Source organism: Megascapheus bottae, chromosome 1 (genome assembly GCF_031878675.1).
Source record: "Megascapheus bottae isolate mThoBot1 chromosome 1, mThoBot2.hap1, whole genome shotgun sequence".
NCBI lineage: Eukaryota > Metazoa > Chordata > Mammalia > Rodentia > Geomyidae > Megascapheus > Megascapheus bottae.
In genome coordinates, this window is record NC_143509.1 from 92803540 (window position 1) to 92827852 (window position 24313).

At 41.3% G+C, this 24313-nt stretch overlaps 1 protein-coding gene across 1 annotated transcript in view; it reads left to right on the plus strand.

Moving 5' to 3' along the window:
• Positions 1-13414: 13414 nt before the first annotated feature.
• Jam2 (junctional adhesion molecule 2) overlaps positions 13415-24313 on the plus strand; it is a 54986-nt gene continuing 44087 nt past the window's right edge. Inside the window, exon 1 of the mRNA XM_090348152.1 lies at positions 13415-13714. Coding sequence (XP_090204278.1) covers positions 13648-13714 — 67 coding nt within the window. The 5' untranslated portion in view covers positions 13415-13647. The remainder of the gene's footprint in view (positions 13715-24313) is intronic.

A 24313-nucleotide genomic window follows, 5' to 3' on the forward strand; every position in this document is an offset into this window, starting at 1 on the left:
TCCCATAACTAATGACATTTGTCTGTACTTCCTCCTCCCACACCATGAAATCTAGACCTAGCCTGTGAGAAACAGATGGTGGACCTTGAACACTAGCAGCCACCCACACCACTAACTCATGCAATACATGATGACAGGTAAATGCCCACCAGCTTTCCATGTCTTAGCCCAATGCCCTTGAACAAACTGAGCTGTTCCTTACTTAGAATATTTGAAATATGGGGTTGGGAGTTTGGCCTAGTGGTAGAGTGCTTGTCTAGCATGCACAAAGACCCGGGTTCGATTCCTCCGTACCACATACATAGAAAAAAGCCAGAAATGATGCTCAGGCTCAAGTGGTAGAGGTCTAGCCTTGAGAAAGCTCAAGGTCAGTGCTCAGGCCCTGAGCTCAAGCCCAGGACTGGCAAAAAAAATAATGTTTGAAATATTTTATTTTATTTGGCATGCATATCTCTCTATCCAATATCTGTGCACTTGGAAGTGGCACTGTGGTTCAAGGCGTAGGGCAGTAGCCTTGAGCTGAAGAGCTCAGGGACAACTCCCAGGCCCAGAGCCCAAGCCCCATGACTGACAAAAAAAAATCTATTGTATCCAATATCTGTGTGCTTGTGAGTTTCTTCTTAAGAGGTTCCTAGCAGGTATTGCTTATTCCAGAAAATAGGCATTTGGGGTTTTGATAGGATTGACCAAGTGTCATAAAAATTATGTATATAAAAGATAAAGCAGATGATAGTTATAAAAAAGTATTCTAATGAAAAAGACTAATCTTTTATACATTTCTGAATTTATCCATGATAAGCTGTTCCAATGTTCCACTTTTTCTGTTCCTATATGAGAATTTTGTTGAGAGAAAGGTCATCACAGAAATTGAGAATTAAGCTGGGTGCCAGTGGCTCATGCCTATAATCCTAGCTACTCAGAAGGCTGAGATCTAAGGATTTCAGTTCAAAGCTAGCCCGGGCACTAAAGACCATGAAGCTCTCATCTCCAATTAACCACTAGAAAAGCAGAAATGGTGTTGTGGCCTAAGGGGTAGGGCAGTAGCCTTGAGTTGAAGAGCTCAGAGACAACACCCAGGCCCAGGGTAGGGTGGTAGCCTTAAGCTGAAGAGCTCATGGACAGTGCCCAGGTCCAGAGTTCAAGACCCATGACCGTCCAAAAAACAAAAAAACAAAACACCTCAAACCTCAGGAGACTACAGACAGCAAAACATAAAAGTTATCCTCAATTGCACTTCATTGAAACTTAAAAACTATAGCTGTATCTCAGATAGCATTTTTTTCAAACTGTGATTTAGTATCTAACTAAATCTTGTCTTATTTAATACATGTCCAAAAAGTGGTAAGGTAATGAAATGTTGAGATAACAAGCATAAAGAAATCATAGCTCCCTGAACAACTCTTGTCTGTGACAACTGTGGGAGTATTTTGATAACTCTTGGCAGCAGGACACTGCATGTGATGAGAGGAAGGAAACCTTGGCATTCAAACAAGCAAATGGTCTGGCAACAGTCCATTAAATTTCTGTCGTGCTTGCAAATGCCAGTAACAATTTCTCAAGGGGCAAAGCAGCTTCGTGTGACAGGTTTGAGAACGTTTTACCATTATCACCATATAATTTATCCTTCAATTTAAACATTCCATGGGCATTTGGAATAACTTGTGACCGAAACAAGAGATGTACTGGACTTTATGAATTTAACTTGTGGATACTGCACCAGACAATCAAAAGCTAGTCTATTATCCAAGTAAATTGTTATGTAGTTCAGTCTTACCAGGAAGTAGATGTCAATCAGACTTTTTGTGCCACTATCAATACCTACTTGTAAAAATATTTCAATCTCTAACATTATACCTCAAAAACCCAAAATATGAAGAGAAAACTAAGCCCAACAAAGGAAATATGAAGACAGAAGCAGAAATAAATGAAATGAAGACTAGAAAAACTATACAGAAAGCAAAAGTCACTTATTTGGAAAGATAAACAAAGTTTTTAAAAAGATTAACAAAAGTTTGGAAAAATTGTTAGCTAATTTGACAGAGAGGAGAATAAAAATTGTGAAAATTAGGATGAAAGAGGTCATATCACTATAAATCTGATAGAAATGAAAGGGATTATGAAGAAACTGAAAGTTATATATTTTAAAGAACTTTGTTTAATAGGCAGATTTTCAGAAAAGCACAAGAAAATATAGATAAGCCTATAAGATATGATATCAAATGAGTAATTATTAAGAGTCTACAGATAAAACCCCAGGTCCAGATGCTTTTCCTGTGTAGATCTGCAGAACATTAAAAGGAGAATTCACACTGATTCTTAACTCTTTCAAAGACAGCAAATAAGAACATGTTTTTCATCTCATTATTTTGATACCAAGACTATGTTGATACCAAAACTAAGAAGCACCAGGAATATTTATATACAAACATACATGCGTAAATATCTACAGAGCAATGTCCCCAATGTATCCAGGTAGCATAATAAACAAGGTGCAGTTTCTTGGAATATAGTGTAAATATATGGAGATATAATAATGAAATCTCCACATAGTATATAACTAAGTCAATGTGTATATGAGTATAGGTATACATACACACATATATCATATCTCATATATGTATATATATGTATCAGTGTATCCCTGTCTATGCTTCAGAATAGTGGGTAATTTAATAAGCTAAGCGAGTTCTATTACGTGCACAGGCCCATTGCCACATTTCTTTTGCCATGAAGGAAGCTCTTTATACACTAGCAATCCTATGAGAATACCATGACAATGGAAAAAGCATCCTGTAAAGCCACTAGTGGAAGTTTTGGCAAAAGCATGGTGTAAAGGCAGACAAGTCTATATTTAGAGTGTTTATACTAGTAAGAAAATAAAATCCTTCCTGCCCATGACAAAAGTAATGCGGTGGATCAACCTGCCAACAGGTTCTTGGCTGAGCATCCTGGGAAATGGTCATTTGGTCATTTCTGCTGGAGGCTTAGCCACTGAGCTCCATCCTAAATTCTCCCCTGGACATTTTTGTGTATCTCTTTATGTAGGTGTTTATTTCTGTGCAGTATAAATAAAAGTAATAAGTTTTCTTTGCCTTCAGTGAATTATTTTATCTCTTGGGAGAAGAATGGAAATAAAATTCTCTAAAGAATGATTATCTTGGGACTAAATGAAGGCATTTTTTAAAAGTGACTATTTGAAGAAGGAAGCATAAATAGTTTACACTGAACCTGCATAACCCTAGATAGGAGGCAGAAAACTATGCAAATAGGGGAAACTGAAGGACAGGTGGGTCCATAGGAAGTAGTGTTCCCTTTTGGGTGGTGGTGTAAGCAGAATCTGCAGGCACTTGTGTCCTGGGATATGGGTCTTGGTTTCACGTGCAAGAATATGAAGTAGTCAGGGCCGGGAGTTTGGCCTAGTGGTTAAAGTGCTTGCCTAGCATGCATGAAGACCCGGGTTCGATTCCTCGGTACCACATACATAGAAAAAAGCCAGAAGTGGTGCTGATGCTCAAGTGGTAGAGCTCTAGCCTTGAGAAAATCCAAGGACAGTGCTCAGGCCCTGAGCTCAAGCTCAGGACTGGCAAAAAAAAAAAAAAAAGAATATGAAGTAGTCTTTCGTTCTCTGCCTGTAACTTTTTTTTTGTAACTTTCCAAACTAACTAATCTCTTCTATGTCTTCTCCTTTCCATCCTTGACCCTTGTAATTAACTTGAGAACATAGCAGAAATTGTTTCTTCTCCTGTTACATTTGAATATCTTCTTATTGTCCAGTCTGGGCCATGGTTCAGTAAGTCTGGACATCACCTAGATTGCTACTTTTCTTCCTGTCTCTCCCTCCCTGTTTTCCCCCAAAGAACAAGGCACTAGACTTAGTTGCAAAGAGCAAGATAAAAACAATGAAGATTACTGTTTCTGTTCTCTCCCCAATTATTCTTTCAACCCCCTGTCAAGACTGCTATAATATTATAGTCATTTTGATAATGATCATTTCTTTTGGGTCAAGTCAATAACTAGTGCCAAGGATATAGTAAAGACAGTTTATTTGATGTAAAGTAACAACTCTGCTTTTTAAAAAATAATAGGAAAATAGTTCATTCTGAGCCAAATGTGACTAAACAAGGACCAAGAACACAGACTCAAATCACTGAATTGCATGTTTCAGTGAGTGATGTCATATGAACTTTTACAGCAAAGAGCAAAACATTCAACAAATACTTTGGTGTCAGGAGTGCAATTAGATTGAAAGGGAAGATATGGAATTAGATACAGCAAAGAATTAGATTTGATATTAATAAAGGATTAAAATTAGACCCAGTGATACATATTACTGTGTGAAAAGATTTCCTTTGGGATTTAGATATTATCTTAGCTTTATGGTTGGGTGAGACTAAAAATCTGCTGTGTTACTCCTACATCTCCAGAAGATTGCCTAATAGTCATAAAAATGTTAGATTGGATACTTTGTGTATGTGTATGCTTGTGCTCAGGCTTGAACTCAGGCCATATACTCTCTCCAGGCATTCTTGCTTATAGCTAGTGCTTTACTACGTGAGCCAAACCTCCAGTCCTGCTTTCTGCTGGGTAATTGGAGATGGAGTGATGGAGACTTTGCTGCCAGGCCTTTTCTTAGAACCCCAATCCTCTAGGCCTCAGCCTGTTAAGTAGATTGGATTATAGATGCTGCCCAACTTTAAAAAAAAAAGTAAGAATTTATTTTCAGGGTTGGGCGTTTGACCTAGTGGTAGAATGCTTGCCTAGCACGCGTGAAGCCCTGGGTTTTATTCCTCAGTACCACATGCACAGAAAAAGCTGGAAGTGGTGCTGTGGCTCAAGTGACAAAGTGCTAGCCTTGAGCAAAAGAAACTCAAGGACAGAGCCCAGGCCCTGAGTTCAAGCCCCAAGACTGGCAAAAAAAAGAAAGAATTTATTTTCATATAACAGAATAAAGTAGAAGGGAATGAAAGAAATATTTTCTCTTCCTCACATAGGAAATGAGAGATAAAGATTTAAAAGGGAAGTCCTCAATTATGGCTTTTATACACCTGGTCATGTCGGCTAGCAACTGCTAACTTTGGTAGATCAGATATGCCAAGGGCCTAAAATAGCCTAAGATCCTACTTAGTATCTTTTCAGGCAAGATCAGTGTGTAAAATGTTTAACACAGATGTGGCTTCTTCAGTGAACTTCACAATTTTGGAGCACGAGCAAGTTAGCAGAGAGGAAGAGGGTACAGAATAATTTGGCATCATTTAATTCCTTGTGAAGATTAGGTGAGTTTTGTTATTCCCTCCCCCACTGTGTAAAACATTTTAACCATCCAGACAAGAAAGAGAAAATAGTCACAAATGATTTTCATCCTCCTCCCATCCCGTGGTCTGAGTGCTGTTTCCCCTGTAGTTACTACATTAAATCCTAGTGTGGTAGTGTTAGGGTCAGTAGAAGAAGGTGATCAGGTCACTGGGATTAGTGCTCTCATAAAGGAGTCCCCAGAGAGCCACCTTGGGTCTCTTAACAAGTACTGATTCTGTAAAAAAAAAAAAAAAAAAAAAAGCAGCCATCTGCATCAGAACATGGACCCTCAGTGAAGCAAGCAGATAAAACAAGGTCCGTGGTTTCCATGGCCACAGGCTAAGACCAGCCCACAGATCCACACCTGCCTAAAGGCCACTGGCCATTGGCCCATCCAATCCCCTGCCACAGGATCACCAACATGTACTGGTCAATCTCTTTTGTACAGACAAATGAGCATCCCAGCTGTAACAAGGACACCAGCTCAGCAAAAGAAAATTCCCTTAAATGGTGCACGTAAAGTGCTGCACTTAGCTGTCCTTTGGTGAACTTTCAGGAAAAACACTTGAGTTCAGACTTCATGTGTACACACTGCACATGGCATTATGACAGAATTGACTGTGGAAATGAATATGAAGTATATGTTTTTGAAGTTCTACGACCAGCGCCCACCACTCAAAACTGTCCATCTTCCTTTCCTGGAGGAGGGCCCACCTCACCTTGCTATCCACACAAATCCACCTTGAACTGTTCCAGACCCCCAACCCTGAGCCTTTGAGCAGCCTTGCTCAAGTCTGTGAAAGTATTCTCACTTTACTCACACTTAAATAAACCCATACTTCTATCCTTATTCATGTGTGTTCTGTTCAATCCTTTGTTGAGGCATCAAGAATTTGGGGCAACATCTAACCCACAGGATGTCTTGGACACAATATCTGTCCTAAGAATATCACCAGACACTAAAACTGTCCTTGCCTTGATTGGAAACCCCCCAAGCTCCATAACTGTAAGAAAGAAGTTTCTGTTGTTTGTAAGCTACTTATATTTCACAGATTGTGTCACCTCTGATACATATTTGTTTATTTAGGTACTGCAGTTAGACCCTTAGAGCCTTATGCTTTCTAGGCATGTCTCTAGCCTCTTGGGTGAGTGAATCTTTCAAAATATTTTCTTCCCTAAGAGATGAGTTTTACTTAAGTAAATCTGTTGACATTAAAATGAGATATTTCCTGTATATAAAAAGCTTCCAGGGGCTGGGAGTTTGGCCTAGTGGTTAAAGTGCTTGCCTAGCATGCACAAAGACCCGGGTTCGATTCCTCGGTACCACATACATGCAAAAAAAAAGCCGGAAGTGATGCTGAGGCTCAGGTGGTAGAGCTCTAGCCTTGAGAAAGTCCAAGGACAGTGCTCAGGCCCTGAACTCAGGCCCAGGACTGGCAAAAAAAAAAAAGCTTCCATTATGTTCTCAGTCACTTTCTCCCCTATTAGGAGTCAATGAATGAAAAAAAAACCCAAACTCCAAAACTTGGATTTGTTAGACTAGTTCGAAAACAGCTAAGACTTGTACTTTAGTGTTGGGAGCATAGCTGACAGCAGACACTAAAGCTAGTGGTCAAATTAAGCCAATAGTGAAATAAAGTTCTCACTGAAAAAATGCTTTGGAAGAACTGGCTCAATACTGGAAAACCCTTGCTGCTTTTCTGGTTTTCCTTTTTCAAATTCAGGTCCTTGGACACTTCAGGCAAGCACTGTATTACTACTTAGCTACATCCCTGGCTAGTGGTTTTGGGGGTTTAAGTAGATGTTGTTTTGGTTTGGGGTTTTTTGGTCTGTTTGTTTGTTTGTTTTGAGACAAGGTATCACTATACAGCCTGCACTGCTCTGGAGTTTGGAATCCTTCTGCCTCTACTTCCTCCGCTGGTGAATATCTTGACCACCAAGCCTGACTCTGAGAATATCTGAGAACATAGTACAACTCTGCTGAAAGGAAGGAAGGGAAAGTAGAAGGCAAAACTAATGATAGAATGGGCAGAAGAGAAAAACCCTTATATACTAAGTCAGCTTTTTATTCTAGATCTCTATCTCATCTCGCTTCTAAACTTCATGACTTACTAAGACACAGTTAAATAATGCATATGGTCAAGAAGGAGGGGGTGGATCTGTAGTAATTGAATACTACAAGTCACTCGTCATATTGGCCACTTTCCAGCATACTAATATGATTTTGTTATGAGAAAAATTTTTCATTCTTCATTTCTGTATTTCAAGACTCAAGGAAAGGAACTGTCTAGTTCTACAGTGGAAAATGGCTCTAAAAGTCCCCATCTTAGTCTCATTTTCATATGTATGTATGTATGTGTGTGGAATACATATATATATATATGCAATCAAAATCCTATCTAATACTAGGTGAAAAGGAAAAAACAAAATGGTTGCTTTTGGAATTGCCAGAATATTTGCACTGTTGATTCTTGGTAGCCCAGAAAGTTAGCTCCTATCTTAGGAGAGAATGATGAGGATGGTTACTTCTGCCACAGGCTCTAACCAGCACCTTGCTTGTTAAAAATCACCTATATTTAAAAGTATGTTCAAAGTCTCAATCATGTCCCCTGGCTCTACACCAGCTAACAAGCAATTGAACCTGGTATGATTCTTGTCATTTTGAGAATCAGCAGATGGTGGCTTTCTTTATACTATCATCCTGCCAAGAAAATGAATAGAATTGGTCTAACTTCTAACATTAATCATGCCTATAAGGTACAATACAAACTTAAAATTAAACATATATGGAAGTTTTGAAGTCTATACTACAAGAAAATGTCCCGTTTTACATCTCCCAAGACACAGAATTCTTGGATATGGAATAGCATATTGTCATTTAACAGCATTATTTATATATAACTGTGAAACTAAATGTTTATTATCTGCTGCTCCTCTAGTGAGCTACTTGAAAAAAGAAAAATTCAGAGCCAAAATGAGACTTTCAAAATGACTAACACTATCCACCTGGTGTAGTGTGGATCCATCCAAGAACAGAGTGGATTTCCTCAATTTTTGAGAGAGCAAAGGTGTCATTCTGCCCACTGTCAATGCTCCCTCTGCCCAGGGTAGCCAGTAGATCACATTCATCTGTGTTCTCTTCACGTCTTACCAAAGATCTCTCCTCATGAAAGAAAGAATTCAGTTGAGATGCTGGTAAGTCATCACCAGCATTCAAAATTTGACCAATTTACAAAGGTTTCTAGAGATATAGTAGAATAAAATGTGTTCAAAATACATAAGTAAATCACAAGGCTGATTTTTCCTGAATGTCTTCCTACGTATTTGCCTTAAGTTTGGGTGTACACTTAAAAAGTGCCTTCAGCAAACAGAAGACAGACTTGACAAACAGGACTGTATAAAAAGAAAAGCTTTCTGCACAGCAGAGAATATAGTTACTAAACTAGAAAGACAGACAACAGACTGGGAAAAAAATCTTTACCAGTAATACATCTGACAAAAGCCCAATATCCAAAATATACAAGGAGCTAAAAACTTAACATCTCCCAAACTAATAAACCAATCAATAAATGGGTAAAGGAGCTTAAAAGAGACTTCTCTAAAGAAAGAATGGCAAACAGATGCAACCCAGTTAGCTTGAGCCACATCAAGAATACAAACAACAAATGCTGGCAGGGATATGGGGGAAAACAACACTATGGGAATGTAACCTGGTACAACCACTCTGGAGGGCATTTGGAGGTTCCTAAAAAAATTAACCATAGAACTTCTCTATGCCCCAGCCACAGCTCTCTTTGACATCTACCTACGTCATTACAAGTTGGGATATGGTAAAGATATGTGAACATCCGTGTTCACTGCTGTACTGTTTACACTAGCCAAATTATGGCAACAGCCCAGATGTCTTTCAATAAGTAAACAGATCAATACAATGGAATTTTGCTCATCCCTTAGAAAGAATAGATTATGTCATTTGCAGGGAAATGAATGGACTTAGAATAAATAATGCTAAATGAAGTAATCCAAGAGACAAATGGTTTACATATTCTTTCACATGTAGAAGCTAGATCTAAAATGTAACTGGATATGACAACTTCCACAGGGACTGCAGGCATTCTTCCACAGTCAGACGAAAGGAGACTACCCACTGGAGAACGCAAAGGTGTAACTTCTCTGAACATTTAAAAATGCTATTTATAGAAACAAATTCCAGGAAATTGAAACCCGAGAGTTTTGGTGTTGGTGGTGGTGGTGATGGTGTTTGTTTTAGGGTTTCTCTTTTAAGGGAGGGCAAAAGTGGGGCACAAAAAAAGAAGGAAGAAGGATAAACAAAGGCAATCATACTATTTATGAACTATGTAACTTGAGGGAAGGATGGGAGGGGCAAACTTGGGTAAAGCAAAGGAAAGGAGGTCATTCTCCAAAAGAAGAAATGGACTCCTGACTTGACTTATAAAATAGTAACCTCTCTGGGGAGGGGAGGAAGTAGGATAAAAACATGGGAAGGGGCAACAATGTTTAAGAAGTAATGTACCCACTACCTGATGAATGTAACTGTAACCTCTCTGTACATCATTCCAACAATAAAAAATAAATTAAATTAAAAAATAGTAACCTCGGGCTGGGAGTTTGGCCTAGTGGTAGAGTGCTTACCCAGAATGCACGAAGATCGAGGTTCAATTCCTCAGTACCACATACATAGAAAAAAACCAGAAGTGATGCTGAGGCTCAACTGATAGAGCTCTAGCCTTGAGAAAGCTCAAGGACAGTGCTCAGGCCCTGAGCTCAAGCCCAGGACCAGCAGGAAAAAAAAAATATATATATATATATATATATATATATATAGAGAGAGAGAGAGAGAGAGAGAGAGAGAGTGAGTGTAACCTCTCTGTATAACCTTACTACCTCTACTTAATAAAATTATATTTTAAAAATAAATGAAAAGCAAAATAGAATAACTTGAAGCCTAGATTCAAGGAAAAAAAAACTATGTACATTCCATCTTACCTTTCTTCTTTTTCTTTCTTCCTTTCTTCCTTTTTCCTTCCTTCCTTCTTTCTCTCCCTCCCTCTCTCTTTCCTTCCCTCCCTCCTTCTCTCCCAAATTAGAGAGACTTGTTAAAGCCTTGAAATTTTACCAACATTTATTTGTGGAGCAATTAAGAATTTTTGTGGTTCTGGAAAGATTTTTTCTCTCTCTCTCTCTCCCCTGAATGGCAACATGTGGGTACACTTACCAGCACCTTCTCCACACCCATGAGGGAAAATAACCCAGCCACACACATACACCAAATCTGACATGACGTGAGAAGTCAATTTAAACCCAGCCCTTTCTTTAGATACTTGTTTTAGGAAATGTGCCTCCACACTTCCTCAATGTTATTTTGAATTGAGAATTAGAGTGGGTGCAAAGAATAAAAAGTGGTAATGTATCCCAAAATACAAAACCCTTATGTTTTCCCGAGGGGGAAAATAAACAGCCTCGGGATGGGCGGTAGGGACAGTATGACTGGTGAGTACAGAGTTTAGAGGGACTTCTATGATATCTTCTCCCTAAATGCTGCCCGGAACTCCCTTAATGCAAAACAACAGCAAGACCAACTCCTAAACATTAATAAACCAACACAATAGACTGCTTATTCCTTTCACCACACTGTGGCTAAATGTTCTTAAGCATTAAGTAGTTATGACAAACTTTCCTGGGGTTTCCAAGGCTTCTCCTTCAGTAGGCCCAAACTTGGCCTCAAGCTTCTGTCTTTGTTCTGGTTGACCTTGACTGCATTCTGATGAATCAGTTTAACAGAAATGCCCCACCCTTGGTATCTGACTATCCTGATATTCTATCACCCCAGGCTGATTTTCAGCAATAAATCTGCCAAGTCTGCTTAAGCAGAAAGCTCTTATTTTTCAAGTTTCCTATTAGCAATTTTCCACAACCCTGCTCCTGAGTTTTAAAATTCGTTGTCCTTGTTAAGAGTCCCATTTTCCCGTTATGGCAAGACCCAATGCACTGCTCACCCCACCTCTCGTCCTAGCCTCCCCCTTTGAAGACAGTCTGCCTTACCATCTTTAACAAGTGACAACAATCTTTTGTTTTCTTTACCATATGCATTGTTGTTTTATCATGCATGGTACATGTCTATTTTGCTATGAGTTTTTAGAGGTTTATTTTCTCTAGTATCCAAGTTGTCAATGTTCCCATAATTACTAAGATGAGAGACTTTTTTTCACCAGGCACTGTAAATACTTATCCTTGGATAGTGCTTCTTTGCCCATTTTTTTCTCTACTTGTTTGATTACTGTTCTGTGTGTTATTTTTTAAAAATTTTTTTAAAAAATATTCACATTTGAGCTCCTTTACTTTGTCTGCTTATTCTGCCTTCTGTAATCATTCAGTGCCTTCAAATCCCATTCCTTCCAGACCAACCAGGCCTTTGCTGGAAACACAGGACTGTACCACACAACTTGAAACAGAATTCACAATCTGCACATAATTTTAAGGACACTGTGTCCTCAAATGACACATTGGGGCCACTTAACAATCCGCGGACATGTGGTAAATAAATGATAGAGTCAATTACTCAAAAATGTTACAGAGTAATTTTAAAGTATGCTTTCCCTTCTCCACCCCCCCCCCCCACGTGTCTTTAGGGAGGAGTAAAACAGATTGTCTAGGGGAGAGAAAAAGAATAAATAAAGATTGACAACTTTTCTCTTAAAAGTACTAAAGCTTTTTCATTTATTTATTTATTTATTTATTTATTTTTTTTTTGGTTACTGCCCAGAGTAACCGACATTAGTTTGTCCTGAAGTCTACGCCCTGACTCAGCGTGAGCTCCAACACTTTGCTTTCTTTTCAGGGTTTCCTGGGTCCTTGGCCCCTTTCCCCTGCCAGTAGGGACTGGGTTTTCAATGCTGTTGCTAAGGAAACGATAAGGATGCCTCATTCCCCACAGTTCTGCAACTCGGGTTGCCTTTGTCCCCAGAGCTGGCTAACTTCTTTATGTGTAGACCCCTAAATCACTTATATTCAATGCAGGATTTCGTGCATTATTCTTCCCCAAAGCACTGATTTATAACAATTTCTTCTGGGAATAGCCTGTACCTAGATCTGTCAATCCTTATGAGTCCTTGTAAAGCCACCAGACTTGTTTTTTTCCCCGGTCCCCGCGAGTAAATATATAAATTTCCGTTATTTAGCCATTGTAGGAGCGTGAACACAAGCTGCAGTCCATTTTCCAGCACGCGACGCGACAGAGCGTTCATAATGGGTTTCCTTTTTCAAAGCACAGTAGACCAAAAATAAACCTGACAAAGGGCAGCTGTGGAGTTTTAACATGTGGAAAACTCCACGGGTAGCAAGTTATGTAACCGGAGAGAAACATGATAAATATTTCACACCGTTAGTTGAACTTCCATCTCTGACTTCGTGGGAGAAAAAAAGAAAAAGAAATAGCCAAGAAGACATCACACACCTTTCACGAAGTTTAGGCTGAGAAGAGGCCAGAGCTGTGACTACAATATCTGAGACCTGACTTCCAGCAGGAGACAAAATTGCCTTTTCAAAACTCTTCAATGTTTTCCTCCCTTTCTCTCTGGAGTCGAACTGGTGAAGATCAACCTCTTTATGTTTACTCTCCCCACCTGCCTTGGTTCCATCCCCTAAGACACTAAATTTCCATCTCCAAGACCTAACCTGAAAAAAGAAGTTTTGTGAGAGGGTTTCTGGGGGGGGGGGGGGTAGTGGTGGGTGGGAGAGAGGTGGAAGGAGTGAATCACAAGGCTGCAGGGGAAACTCTCCCCCGCCCTCCCCAGCCCGGGCCCAGTCCCCTCCACCCCTGGGCTCCTCGCCCTGGGGACAGCTGGCAGCCCCGCGTGGGACCAGACACAAAGCCGATCAATGTGGGCGGCGCGGGGCCCCGCAAGGCGAGGCGGGGCGGGCCCGGGGTGGGGGGGACCCGCCGCGCGTCCCCTTCCGCCGCTGGCCTGCGGCTGTCCCCTCACTTAGGACCCTGCGGACACCTGATCCTGCGTCCACGCCCTCCCTCTCCCCCCCCCCAGCCCCTCCACTCTTAAGAAGGTCGCTCCACATCGCCCCCCTCCACCCCCCCCTCCACGTCCCATCCCAGAGCTGCAAAGACCAGCTGAGGGAAAGTGACATCCCGGCCAGACCCGCCTCTCCCCTCCTTCCTCCTCACTAGTGTCGCCTCCCACTCCAGCACCCCGGGAATTCCGGGGGGGGTTCTCCCCCGCCACCACCTGGCCTGGACGCTTGGCACTCCCATCTGCCCCCCCCCCCACTTCCCCCGAACCCCTGGACCTCCGCGTGGAGCCCAGCAGCTTGCGCCTCGGGAAGATGGCGAGGAGGAGCCGCCACCGCCTCCTCCTGCTGCTGCTTCGCTACCTGGTAGTCGCCCTGGGCTGTAAGTTGTTCGGGGGTCTTCTACACCCCCTCCAGCTCCCCCACCCACACTCCGTCCCCCCCCCCCCCCGGGGAGCTGGGCTCCCAGAGCCGGTGGTTGCTGCTCCGCGCGCGCAGCGTCTGCGCCCCAGCGCCCGGGGTCGGCGTCGGGAGCCCTGCGTCCCGGGGCAGGGGTGGGGGGGTGTTGAGCCGGGGGCCTGGCTCCTCGCACACGGCGCTAGAGAACGCTCGCGGGGTTCTGCAAAGTTGGGTGAAGTTTGAGAAACGCGGGGACGTGAGTAGAATGCCAACCTCGCCAACGACTCCTTCAGAGGAGAAGAACTTCAGGACCGTGGCGGCGCCCGGTGCCAAGGCGTGGGTGGAGGGGGGACCGGGGCGCGAGGGGGGGGGAGATTCGGACTTTTCGGGGTTCCCCCCTCCCCAGTGAGCCGGGGATATGCGGAGCACTTGGGCCAAGTTGGCGGCTGTGGAGTGAGCGCCTCCACCTGCAACTGGGACTGCAGTCCCAGCCAAGTCCGGGGCTGAGAGCCCGTGTGCAGCCGCCGCGGCCCCAGCACCCGCCACCCTGGGACCCATGGTGGGAAAGATGCTGAAGCACAAAGACCGAGTCAGCCTAGCTTAGACAGGTCCGAAAGTCAGTTTCCCGGGATGGTTTTCAGCAGGCTTGCCAAGGGCTTCGAAACTCGTGAGCGCTTTATAACGCTTTCCTGTGCCTGCAAGCACGTTAAACTTTTTAAGGAAAATACAGTCGATCCTTAAGGCACCAAGTCTTGCTTTTGCTTTTCCTTTCGGTTTTTTTTTTCTCTTTCTCCCCCTTTCCCCTTTGTTCTTTTCCACCTCCCACACACTTTAATTTTTTTTTGTTTTAGTAAAGTGATTTATTATTGGCATTTGGGTTCCGTTAAAATCCTTAAAATAACCTTACAGATGAATGTTATATGGCACAATGCAGTGGCTTTCTCACCCCCTCATTATGCTAGTTATCCTTGCTCAGCCTCAAGTGATGGGCTATGTCCTGTATGGGAGCAGGGTTCATGCAGTCTGAAGAAAGGAATAAGTCAAATCAGAAAGGCAGAGTTTCCCAATTAAACATTCAGGCAATTTTTGAAATATTCATTGGGCATCATTCAGCTCATTTCTCTCTCTGAGCACACACAGAAAGAAATGAGTTCAGACGGAGAGGCAAGGCTGGGGGAATTGTAACTGGTAAGGAACGTTGTTGGACTCTTATATTTCACATCTTAAAAAAAAACTTGGCTCTAATGTAGGAAATTAGGTTTTTTTTTCTGTTATTCTTGTTCTAGCCTCAAAATAGAAACAATACATGGTTAAGTGTGAAGTTGAGACCAAGAAAACAGCCAAGAAGAAAACAAAAGCTTCTGTGATAGGCAGATACTGCCTTTTCAAATCCTGATTCTTATCAAGGATTATTAATTTTAGAATTATCATCAGGACTTTCTCCATATTGTTTCTGAGATGCCAAAAAGTCCAACATTGCTGGAATGTTTTCTCTTTTTTCTTTCCTCATCTGTTAATCTGGGATAACATTTAAAAGGTTGACCAATAGTAGAAATAATGGATTCACCTGGTATTGTACCAAATTAAGTTAAAAAATTCATTTCTCCAAGAAAAATTACAAACTGAGGATAAAAGTCCCAGTGTCCTCTATTTGTAATATCTTACATGAGTAGGTTGTGCTTGGCTCTGATTTTCCTCATTCTTACTGAGTAGCCTTTTCTCCCTAGGATCTATTATCATACAGGATACCATACTTGATGGCCTGGTCACTGTGGGCCCCTCTGAGCTGTGACACTTTTCCTGATTTGTTTTCTGTTATTGTGATATACTTAGAGTTCTGGCTAAGTTTTTGTAGACTATCTCTTCACTAGTATTTCTCTGATGCTTTTCCCATGACTAGACACAGGCTATAGAGGTTTCTTTTGGCAGGGGAGGAAACACATGGAGCCAAAGTACCATTTGAGTTCTTTCATATTCAGGGGGCCCATAGAAACATGACTTTCCACTATGGGTGTTAGAGCCTTGATCCTGTGGCTGAGGTAGTGTGTCTTAGTTTTCTCCATGGATCATCTCCCCTCTGCCCTCATTTCCAGACTAGACTTCATGGAAGGAAAATGGGCAACACCCCGTGAAGATGGAATATCTCTCTAAATTATTTGGAATTCTTATGCATAGGAGATCCACTCTTGCTTATTTATCTGTTTAGTCACTTATTTTTCTATCAGCACATGCTCATAAAATTTTTATAATGTGGATAATAATCTAGGATTTACTTACTTATTTTTATTATTTTTTGTGCCAGTCCTGAAGTTTGGACTCAGTACCCGAATGTTGTCCCTGAGTTTTTGTGTTCAAGGCTAGCACTCTACCACTTGAGCCACCACTCCATTTTTTTGCCAGACCTTGGGCTTGAACTCAGGGCCCCAGCTTTGCCCTTGGACACTTTTTGCTCAAGGCTACAGCTCTGTCACTTGAGCCATAGGCGCCACTTGTGACTTTCTCTCTGTATGTGGTACCAAGGAGTCAAACCCAGGGCTTTGTGTATGTGAGGTGAGCATTCTACCACTAGGCTACACTCTGGGCCTATCACTCGACTTTTGGTATTTTTATATTGTTAATTGGTTCAAAACTATCCTGGGCTTTCATATCTGGGCTGACTTCAAGCTGTAATCCTCAGATCTTGAGTACTGAAGATTACAAACATGAGCCCATGGTACCAGGCCTGTTTTATTTACTAAGTCATTGTGTTTGTGATGCTGCAATTACATTCTCATCTTTTCAGTATTCCTCTCAAATATTCTTTTCCACCTATCCCACAATTTCCTTTCAATACTATCATTTATAATGACAATTTCTGTGCTACTTCAATATTTTTACTGTCTTCCAACATTTTAAATATCTTAGTAATCTAGAGGGTTGTTGGTTTTTTTTTTGTTGTTGTTGTTGTTACTTATGCTGTCATTTTAAATGTGAGTCCAGGATCTGTTGATATAGAGACATTTTTTTTTTTTGCCAGTCCTGGGGCTTGAACTCAGGGCCTTGGGCTTTCGCAAGGCTAGTGCTCTGCCACTTGGGCCACATGCCACTTCAAGCTTTTTCTGTGTATGTGGTACTGAGGAATCGAACCCAGGGTTTCATGCATGCTAGGCAAGCACTCTACCACTAGGCTATGCTCCTAGCCTAGACATTTGTTTCCTGTCAGCTTTTAGTTATTGTAACAAAATTGTTTGGGGCTACAGTTTTAGAGGTGGTGGTTCATACTGAGCTGGTCTCTTTTCTTTGGGGCCTGTGGTGCTGCAGCCTGTTGATAGGAGGAAGGGGGTGGAGCAGGAAAGCTTCTCCACCCTTTCCCCCAAAGACTAGGACACAAAAAGACAGAGAAAGGACTACAGTCCTACCATTTGCTTCAAAGGCCTGCCATAATTCCTGGAAGAACTCCAACTGTGTTCTGCCTGTTGAAGCTTTAGTGCCACAGATTGGGCATTAGGCTTTTAACACATGGGGCTTGGGGAACATGTCATTCAAACCATATCAATTAAATTACATTTTACTTTCCCTCTCTTCTAAAGAAGAAAGTTCTGGATCTTTGTTTGCTCTCATTACATCCAGTGTGGAGTAAAGTTTCCTTGATAGCATATGTGCACATGTAACTTGTTAGTTAGATGGTAGCATATTCCACCAGGCTACTATAACAACAAATTTAAAAAAAGCCCAAAACACAAATTGGTTATGTTATAAACAATAAAAATCTGTTTCTCCAAGTTGTGGAGGATGGAAGTCCACAGTCATGGAAAGTGCAGTTTCATTGTCTGAAGAGGTTCGATGTCTGAACCCACTTTTGGTTCATGGCTCCTTTTCATTGCATTCTTGTGAAGTAGAAAGATCAGTGTAACTCTTTGGGTCCTGTTTAATAACTAATCCCATTCTTGGGAACCCCATCCTCATGACCTGATCTCCTTTCAATGTCCCTATATCACAATATTATCACATAGGTGGTAAGGTTTCAACTTTGGGGAACATAATGTTTAGATCATAGTAGTGATACAAAAAGTAAGGTGGAGAGATAAAATGTATTCATGGAATTAATGATTGCAATGTAAATCACTAAGTATCAAGTTCATGGTGAGTAAGTACATGGGGTTAGAGTTCTCTGAAGTTGGAGCTAAAGTGATATCTCAAAAGAATAAAGTAAGCTGTCGTGATCTGGATAAGGAGTTGAGTGTGAGTGAGAGCAGTTCCTGACCCTAGCTGGCTGGTAGCAGCAGATGTCTTCAGTGATGAATAGGAACACAAGCCAGATACTATGTAATCCCTCACACAGGGATCAGGACCGTGAGACGAAAGAGAGTTCTTCTGGATCTTTTGTAAAAATCACAAAGTAGAGCTAATGCAAAAATAGCACTCCAGGAGACCAAAGCCAGGGAAATGTTGCCTTCTGTAAACATTATTAAGAACAAAGCACCACAGTCAATTTGCAGAATAGAACAGGTTCCAGCCTGGCAGTCTCAATTGTCTGATGACCATAAAGCTCAAAATGGGTGTGTTGGTAGACCTGATAACCATCTTAACATGATGACAAAACTTATGTTTAAAAAAACGAGTCCAGAGCCAGGAGTTTGGCCTACTGGTAGAGTGCCTGCCTAGCATGCACGAAGACCCGGGTTCGATTCCTCGGCACCACATACATAGAAAAAAGCCAGAAGTGGTGCTGAGGCTCAAGTGGTAGAGCTCTAGCCTTGAGAAAGTCCAAGGACAGTGCTCAGGCCCTGAGCTCAAGCCCAGGACTGGTGCAAAAAACAAAAACAAAAAAAGACAAAAACAAAAAAAATGAGTCCAAAGCCAGGCATGGTGACTCACGCCTATAAAACCTAGCTACTCAGGAGGCTGAAATCTGAGGATCAAGGTTCAAAGCCAGCCAGGGCACAAAAGCACCCTAGCCTCTTATCTCCAATTAACCTCTAGAAAATGGGAAGTGGGGCTTGTCTAAAGGGTAGGGCAGTAGCCTTGAGCTAAAGAGCCCAGGGACAGCGCCCAGGCCGAGTTCGAGCCCCATGACCCCCCCCCCCAAAAAAAAAGTCCAAATAAAACTTTAGCCTAAAAAGAACAATGAGTACTATGTGGCTGAAAACATCCTTTGTCATTCCACTTGAGGGGTAGAGGAGTAGGCCATGAGGATTTCCAGATGTTCACAGATGTTTACCACACATGCTATCCTTTGTATCAGTTATGTGTTGGACTGTAGGCAAGAGGCACAGTCTTTAATGAAAACTTCACCTTCTGTTTCATTACCAGAAGAGTTGCACAGGTTGTCATTTAAAATGACATTTGTTTTCATCTCTTCATCTCACAGGCATATTAAGATATCCTGATTGCCAGATAGTTAGAGGAAGATGAGAGGATGAAAAAAAAAAGGGAATCTGGACTGGGCATTTCTTTTTGCAAAGGCAGAAAAGGAAATCTTAAAACTGAGCACTACTTTCGTGGGAGGCCTTACTTGTCAAGAAGCTGGAACTCATACAAATAACCCCACTTGATTCCTATTGCTTTAGAAAGAAAAGACCACACACAATACAATAGAATTGTATTGTTTTCAGGTTCTGGAGGTCAAAAGTCTGAAATAGTCTCACTGGGCTAAGGCCAAGGTATCCAGAGGGAGGGTTCAAGGGATAACATGAACCGTCCATATCTAGAGTCCATCTACTCATGGCCCATTCCTTCACCCACAAAACCAGTGATGCCCAGATACATCCCAGATTCTCATTCTTTTACTTGAAATTCCATTGAGTCTGCCCATTTCGAGGTCAACTAGTTGACAACTTTAATTCCATCTATACAGCCTTAATTCTATTGGCTGTGTAAAGTAAACATATATATATATATTATATATATATATATGAGAGAGAGACAGAGACAGAGACAGACAGACTCTGGGGAGTAGGATGTGGACAGAGAGGCATAGTTACAGCATAATCAGTACTGTGGCCAAGATTTGTTTGGGGGGCATATGGAAGCATACCTTCCCTTTGAGATTCAAATTCATAGTGAAAAAGAGCCATTTCTTTTGCTTAGTATTTCAAACTGCACAGTGCAGTGGAAAAAAAAAAACAGTATCCACAGAGAAGTATCTCCTATTTGCAGTGTAGTTAATTAGATATTACCAAGCTCTTAAAAATTTGTGCTTGGGGAATCTCTCCCCCTCTGTCGTCTCTCCCTTCTTCCACCCATTTTTTTTTTTTTTCCGGTCTCTCCTCTGTGGTCTTAAAACCAGAATCTGGCAGCACATACTCTACCACTGAGTTCTCTCATCCATTAAGGAATTTTTTTTTAAAGAAATGTATGCTGCAATGATTTGTAAATCTCTGCTCAACAGTCAACATTAACAAAAAGAAAATAAAAGGAAATATTGGGCTGAGGTGTATGGCTCACGTGTTAAGAGCGATGCTCGGCAAGCAAGCCCCAAGTTCAAACCCCCAGTATCGCCAAATGGGAAGTGGTAAAAAGCAAACAGAAACATTAGGTATTTTACTTACTATTTATCACCTTTTCTTCAATATCACTTTAAATGTTGCCAAAAGCTTCTGAGTTGACATCCTAGGAGAGTTTGATGTGTTGCAGTGATTTTTTTTCTGTTATGAAGTGTGTGTGTTTGTGTGTGTGTATGTTAATAAGGTGGAAGAGGGAGAAAAGGAGGAGAGGAATGTGCTCACATGATTGCTGCTGGCAGACCCATAAAACCCTAATCTTTGCATCTTCAGGCCAGTGAATGAGTGGGTTATAAGTGTTCTCCAGTTTGAATTGTTCCTTCAGTTTATGAGCAAAGAAGTCAAGAACTGTATTGGATCTAGTCCTGTGAAAGAATTATACTTTTGTCCTGTGCAAGAATCATCATGAGCTTAAGAGATAGTAATTTTGGTTCTTCACTGAAAAGGTCTCTCTGTCTCCCTCTCTCTCTGTCTCTCTCTCTCTCTGTCTCTCTGTCTCTCTCTCTCTGTCTCTCTCTCTCTCTCTCTCTGTCTCTCTCTCTCTCTCTCTCTCTCTCTCTCTCTCTCTCTCTCTCTCTCTCTCTGTCTCCCTCTCTCTCTTTTCCTCCCTCCCTCCCTTTCTTTCTTTAGCTTGCTCATTTGCTTGCTTTCTTTTCTCTCTCCCCTTCTGTCCTCTCTCTCCCTCCTTCCTTCTTTCCTCTTTCTGTCTTTATCTTTTTCTTTCCTTCCATCTTCCCCTCTGCCCTCTCTCTCTCATTTGCACCTACCTTTTTATTTGTTTCACTGGATTTTCTGTTTTAGTTGCCAACATTTCCTAGGGGAACAACCTAGGAGAGATTTGTCTTTATCTACATTGAGCAGCACTAATCTGAAAATTCAAATTTTATGTTCAAAAATATGAAAACTTGGGTGCCAGAATGACTCCACAAGAGGAAAATTCTGCACCTCATAGCAGCAAGTCGTGGTCAAAACACAAGTGCCATGGCTGGGAGTTTGGCCTAGTGGTGGAGTGCTTGCTCAACATGCATGAAGGCAAGGTTTGATTCCTTGGTACCACATACATTAAAAAACAAAACAAAAGCCAGAACTGGTGCTGTAGCTCAAGTGGTAGTTCTCTAGCCTTGAGGAAGCCCAAGGACAGTGCTCAGGCCCTGAGTTCAGCCCTAGGACTGGCCCAAACAAAAACAAAAACCGGAGGTTTTCTGAAAGTATTGTTTAAGATTACTTTCAGGTGCTATTATAAAATGCATATGAAGTAGCTGGGCGCAGTGGCTCATGCCTGTAATCCTAGCTACTCAGGAGGCTAAGATCTGAGGATTGAGGTTCAAAGCCAGTCCGTGCACTAAAAACTGCGAGACTCTTATCTATAATTAACCACTAGAAAACCAGAAGTGGTGCTGTAGCTCAAGGGGTAGGGCAGTAGCCTTGTGTTGAAGAGCTCTGGGACAATGCCTAAGCCCAGAATTCAAGCCTCACGACCAATAACAACAAAAAATGCATGAGATAGAACTAAAAACCCAGAGAAGTCAGGGACACCAGCAATAGCTAAGAATGACAGACAAGTGCAAATGGGCACGGATTTTAAAGGAGATCAGAGAGGTAATGACCAGAAATAAAAGGGAACATGGCGAACTACTGGGAAAGTGCTAATTTTGAAGAGGGAGAAGGGTGTTTATGTTTAAATAAATGTTCTAGAGGTACCTTAAAATAGAAATGGATGCTGATTAGCACAACGGACACCATCATGGAACAAATTATGACCCAAGCACCTTATCTGTCTAATAACAAACAGCCATATATTATAAAAATATTTACATCTATATAAATACATAGGAAGTATGAGATCATTGTATTTTAGACTGTGAAGTGATTTTGGTACCAGGACAAGTCATCTTCTTTTGTATCATGTGTGTGTGTGTGTGTGTGTGTGTGTGTGTGTGTGTGTGTGAGAGAGAGAGAGGGGGGGGGGGAGAATCTATGTGTGGCGTGTGTGTGTTTATGCCACTTGACCTAGATACAATGTCTCACCTTTACCATCTGCATTATTCTCTGTCAGTTGTTATTGTCATTAATAGTCTCCACATGGACAGATGCAATTTAACCTTTGAAGGTCTAGCTTTAAAATCCTTGAAAGTTCTCTTGATTTTCTATCTTGTCTAACTCCTCAAACAAAGCAGAAGTCTACTACCTATTATATGCCAACTTTCTTGGTGTATCTCTGTTCTCTTATGGCTCACTCTGAGCTACATAGTTATAATGCCTGCACGAGCTTTTCCATTTCTCTGGATTCTGGGTTTGTTGAATGTAACAAACCTTGGGCTCTACTCTAGAGTCTGGCACACAGTGGTTGTTAAATAAAATCAAGTAACATGGATAGTGTTTCTTCATATCACAAAATTACATTACTATTTAATAATTAAAATCCAAGGACACAGATAAAATTAATAACTTACGATGAGTGTATAACTATTCTATCTAGAGCTCTTGTCTTCCCTTATTAACTCTAGCTTCCCTACAGTGACAAGAAATATACTGATTGGTCTGCCTTAAAAATTTTAAAGAAAATATGCTGCTAATAGCTCAATGCTTCTTTCTATTGTTAAAACGTGCAAGCTCCTCTTGAACTGCTAAATAGTGACTAAAAACTCTAAGGAAGCTGGGAACAGTATCTTGTGCCTGTTAATCATAGCTACTCAGGAAGCTGAGATCTGAGGATTACTGTTCAAAGCTAGCCTGAGCCAGCAGGCTTCCAATTAATCAGCAAAAACTTGGATGGAAATGGTGCTGAGGCTCAACTGGTAGAGCACCAGCTTTCAGTGAAAGTAACTAAGAGACATCATTCAGGCTCAAGATCAAGCCACGGTATTGTCGCTACAATAAAAGGACATTGGGGAATCATAAAATTATTCTCTAGAACAGTACTCCAGACTCTCCTGTCATTATCACAAATCTCTCAACTGAGATAATAAGCAATCCAGAATCCAGAATGAGCTAACATTTATTGAGTGATGAGAAGATAGAGCCTGATAAAGTGATCTTTATATCCAAACCAAAGGCACTTTTCTTAGGCATTCTTTCCAGATATTTCTGGTATCTTCTTGTGATGTCCTCACAACTGCTCTTTAGCATGGAAGATCACTTGCTGTGGACCCCAGGAACTCATTACCTCAGTCCAAGGGTGTCATCTCCCAGGTCAGCATTAGGAAACTGCAAAGATGAGATCTAGCTTGAGAATCATAGCCTGCTTTTCTGTCCCACAGAAATTGTGGAAGTGTGTTGGAATATTTAAAAAATCAGGACTGGAGCAAGGTCTGCAAAGTTGATTTTTGTTTGCTTGTTTGGTTGGTTTTTTTGGTCAGTCTTGGGCTTGAATTCTGAGCCTAGGCACTGTTCCTGAACTCTTCACCTCAAGGTTACTGCCCTACCCCTGGGCTTGGGCATTGTCTCTGAGCTCTTCAGCTCAAGGCTACGGCCCTACTCCTTGAGCCACAGCACCAATTCTGGTTTTCTAGTGATTAAATAGAGATAAGTCTCATGGTTGTTAGTGTCGGAGCTGGCTTTGAACTGTGATCCTCAGATCTCAGCCTTCTGAGTAACTAGAATTTCAGATGTGAGCCACCACACCCTGTTTCTGCAAACTTTTTAAAAAGACATATTCTACGTCTTTACAGAGTATAGCCTCAATATAAGCTTTTGGTTAGAAATATACATTTATATGCATTTATGTACTCATTGCATTAATTATAAAATACGTACACAGAATGTCAAATGAATAAGGAAATGGAAAACAAAGAAAGAATAATACTCTCAACAGGGATAAATATGAAATGGTAATAACTCTGAACTACAGTACTGTGTCACTTCTAGAATTAAGACACTGCAGAATGGCACATGTAGACAACTAACAGATAGGACTTAGCCAAGCATCTTTTGGAAATTCACGTGTGCCCACAGGTGCCTATATGGTTTGAAACCAAGAAAAATAGTGAAGATTGGTACAGTTACCGTTATATCTGAGAAGAAAATAGATCTGAACTTGGCAGTGTACTTAAAGATAAGTTCCAAATAGACTAAAGATCTAAATACTAGTAAATAGATGA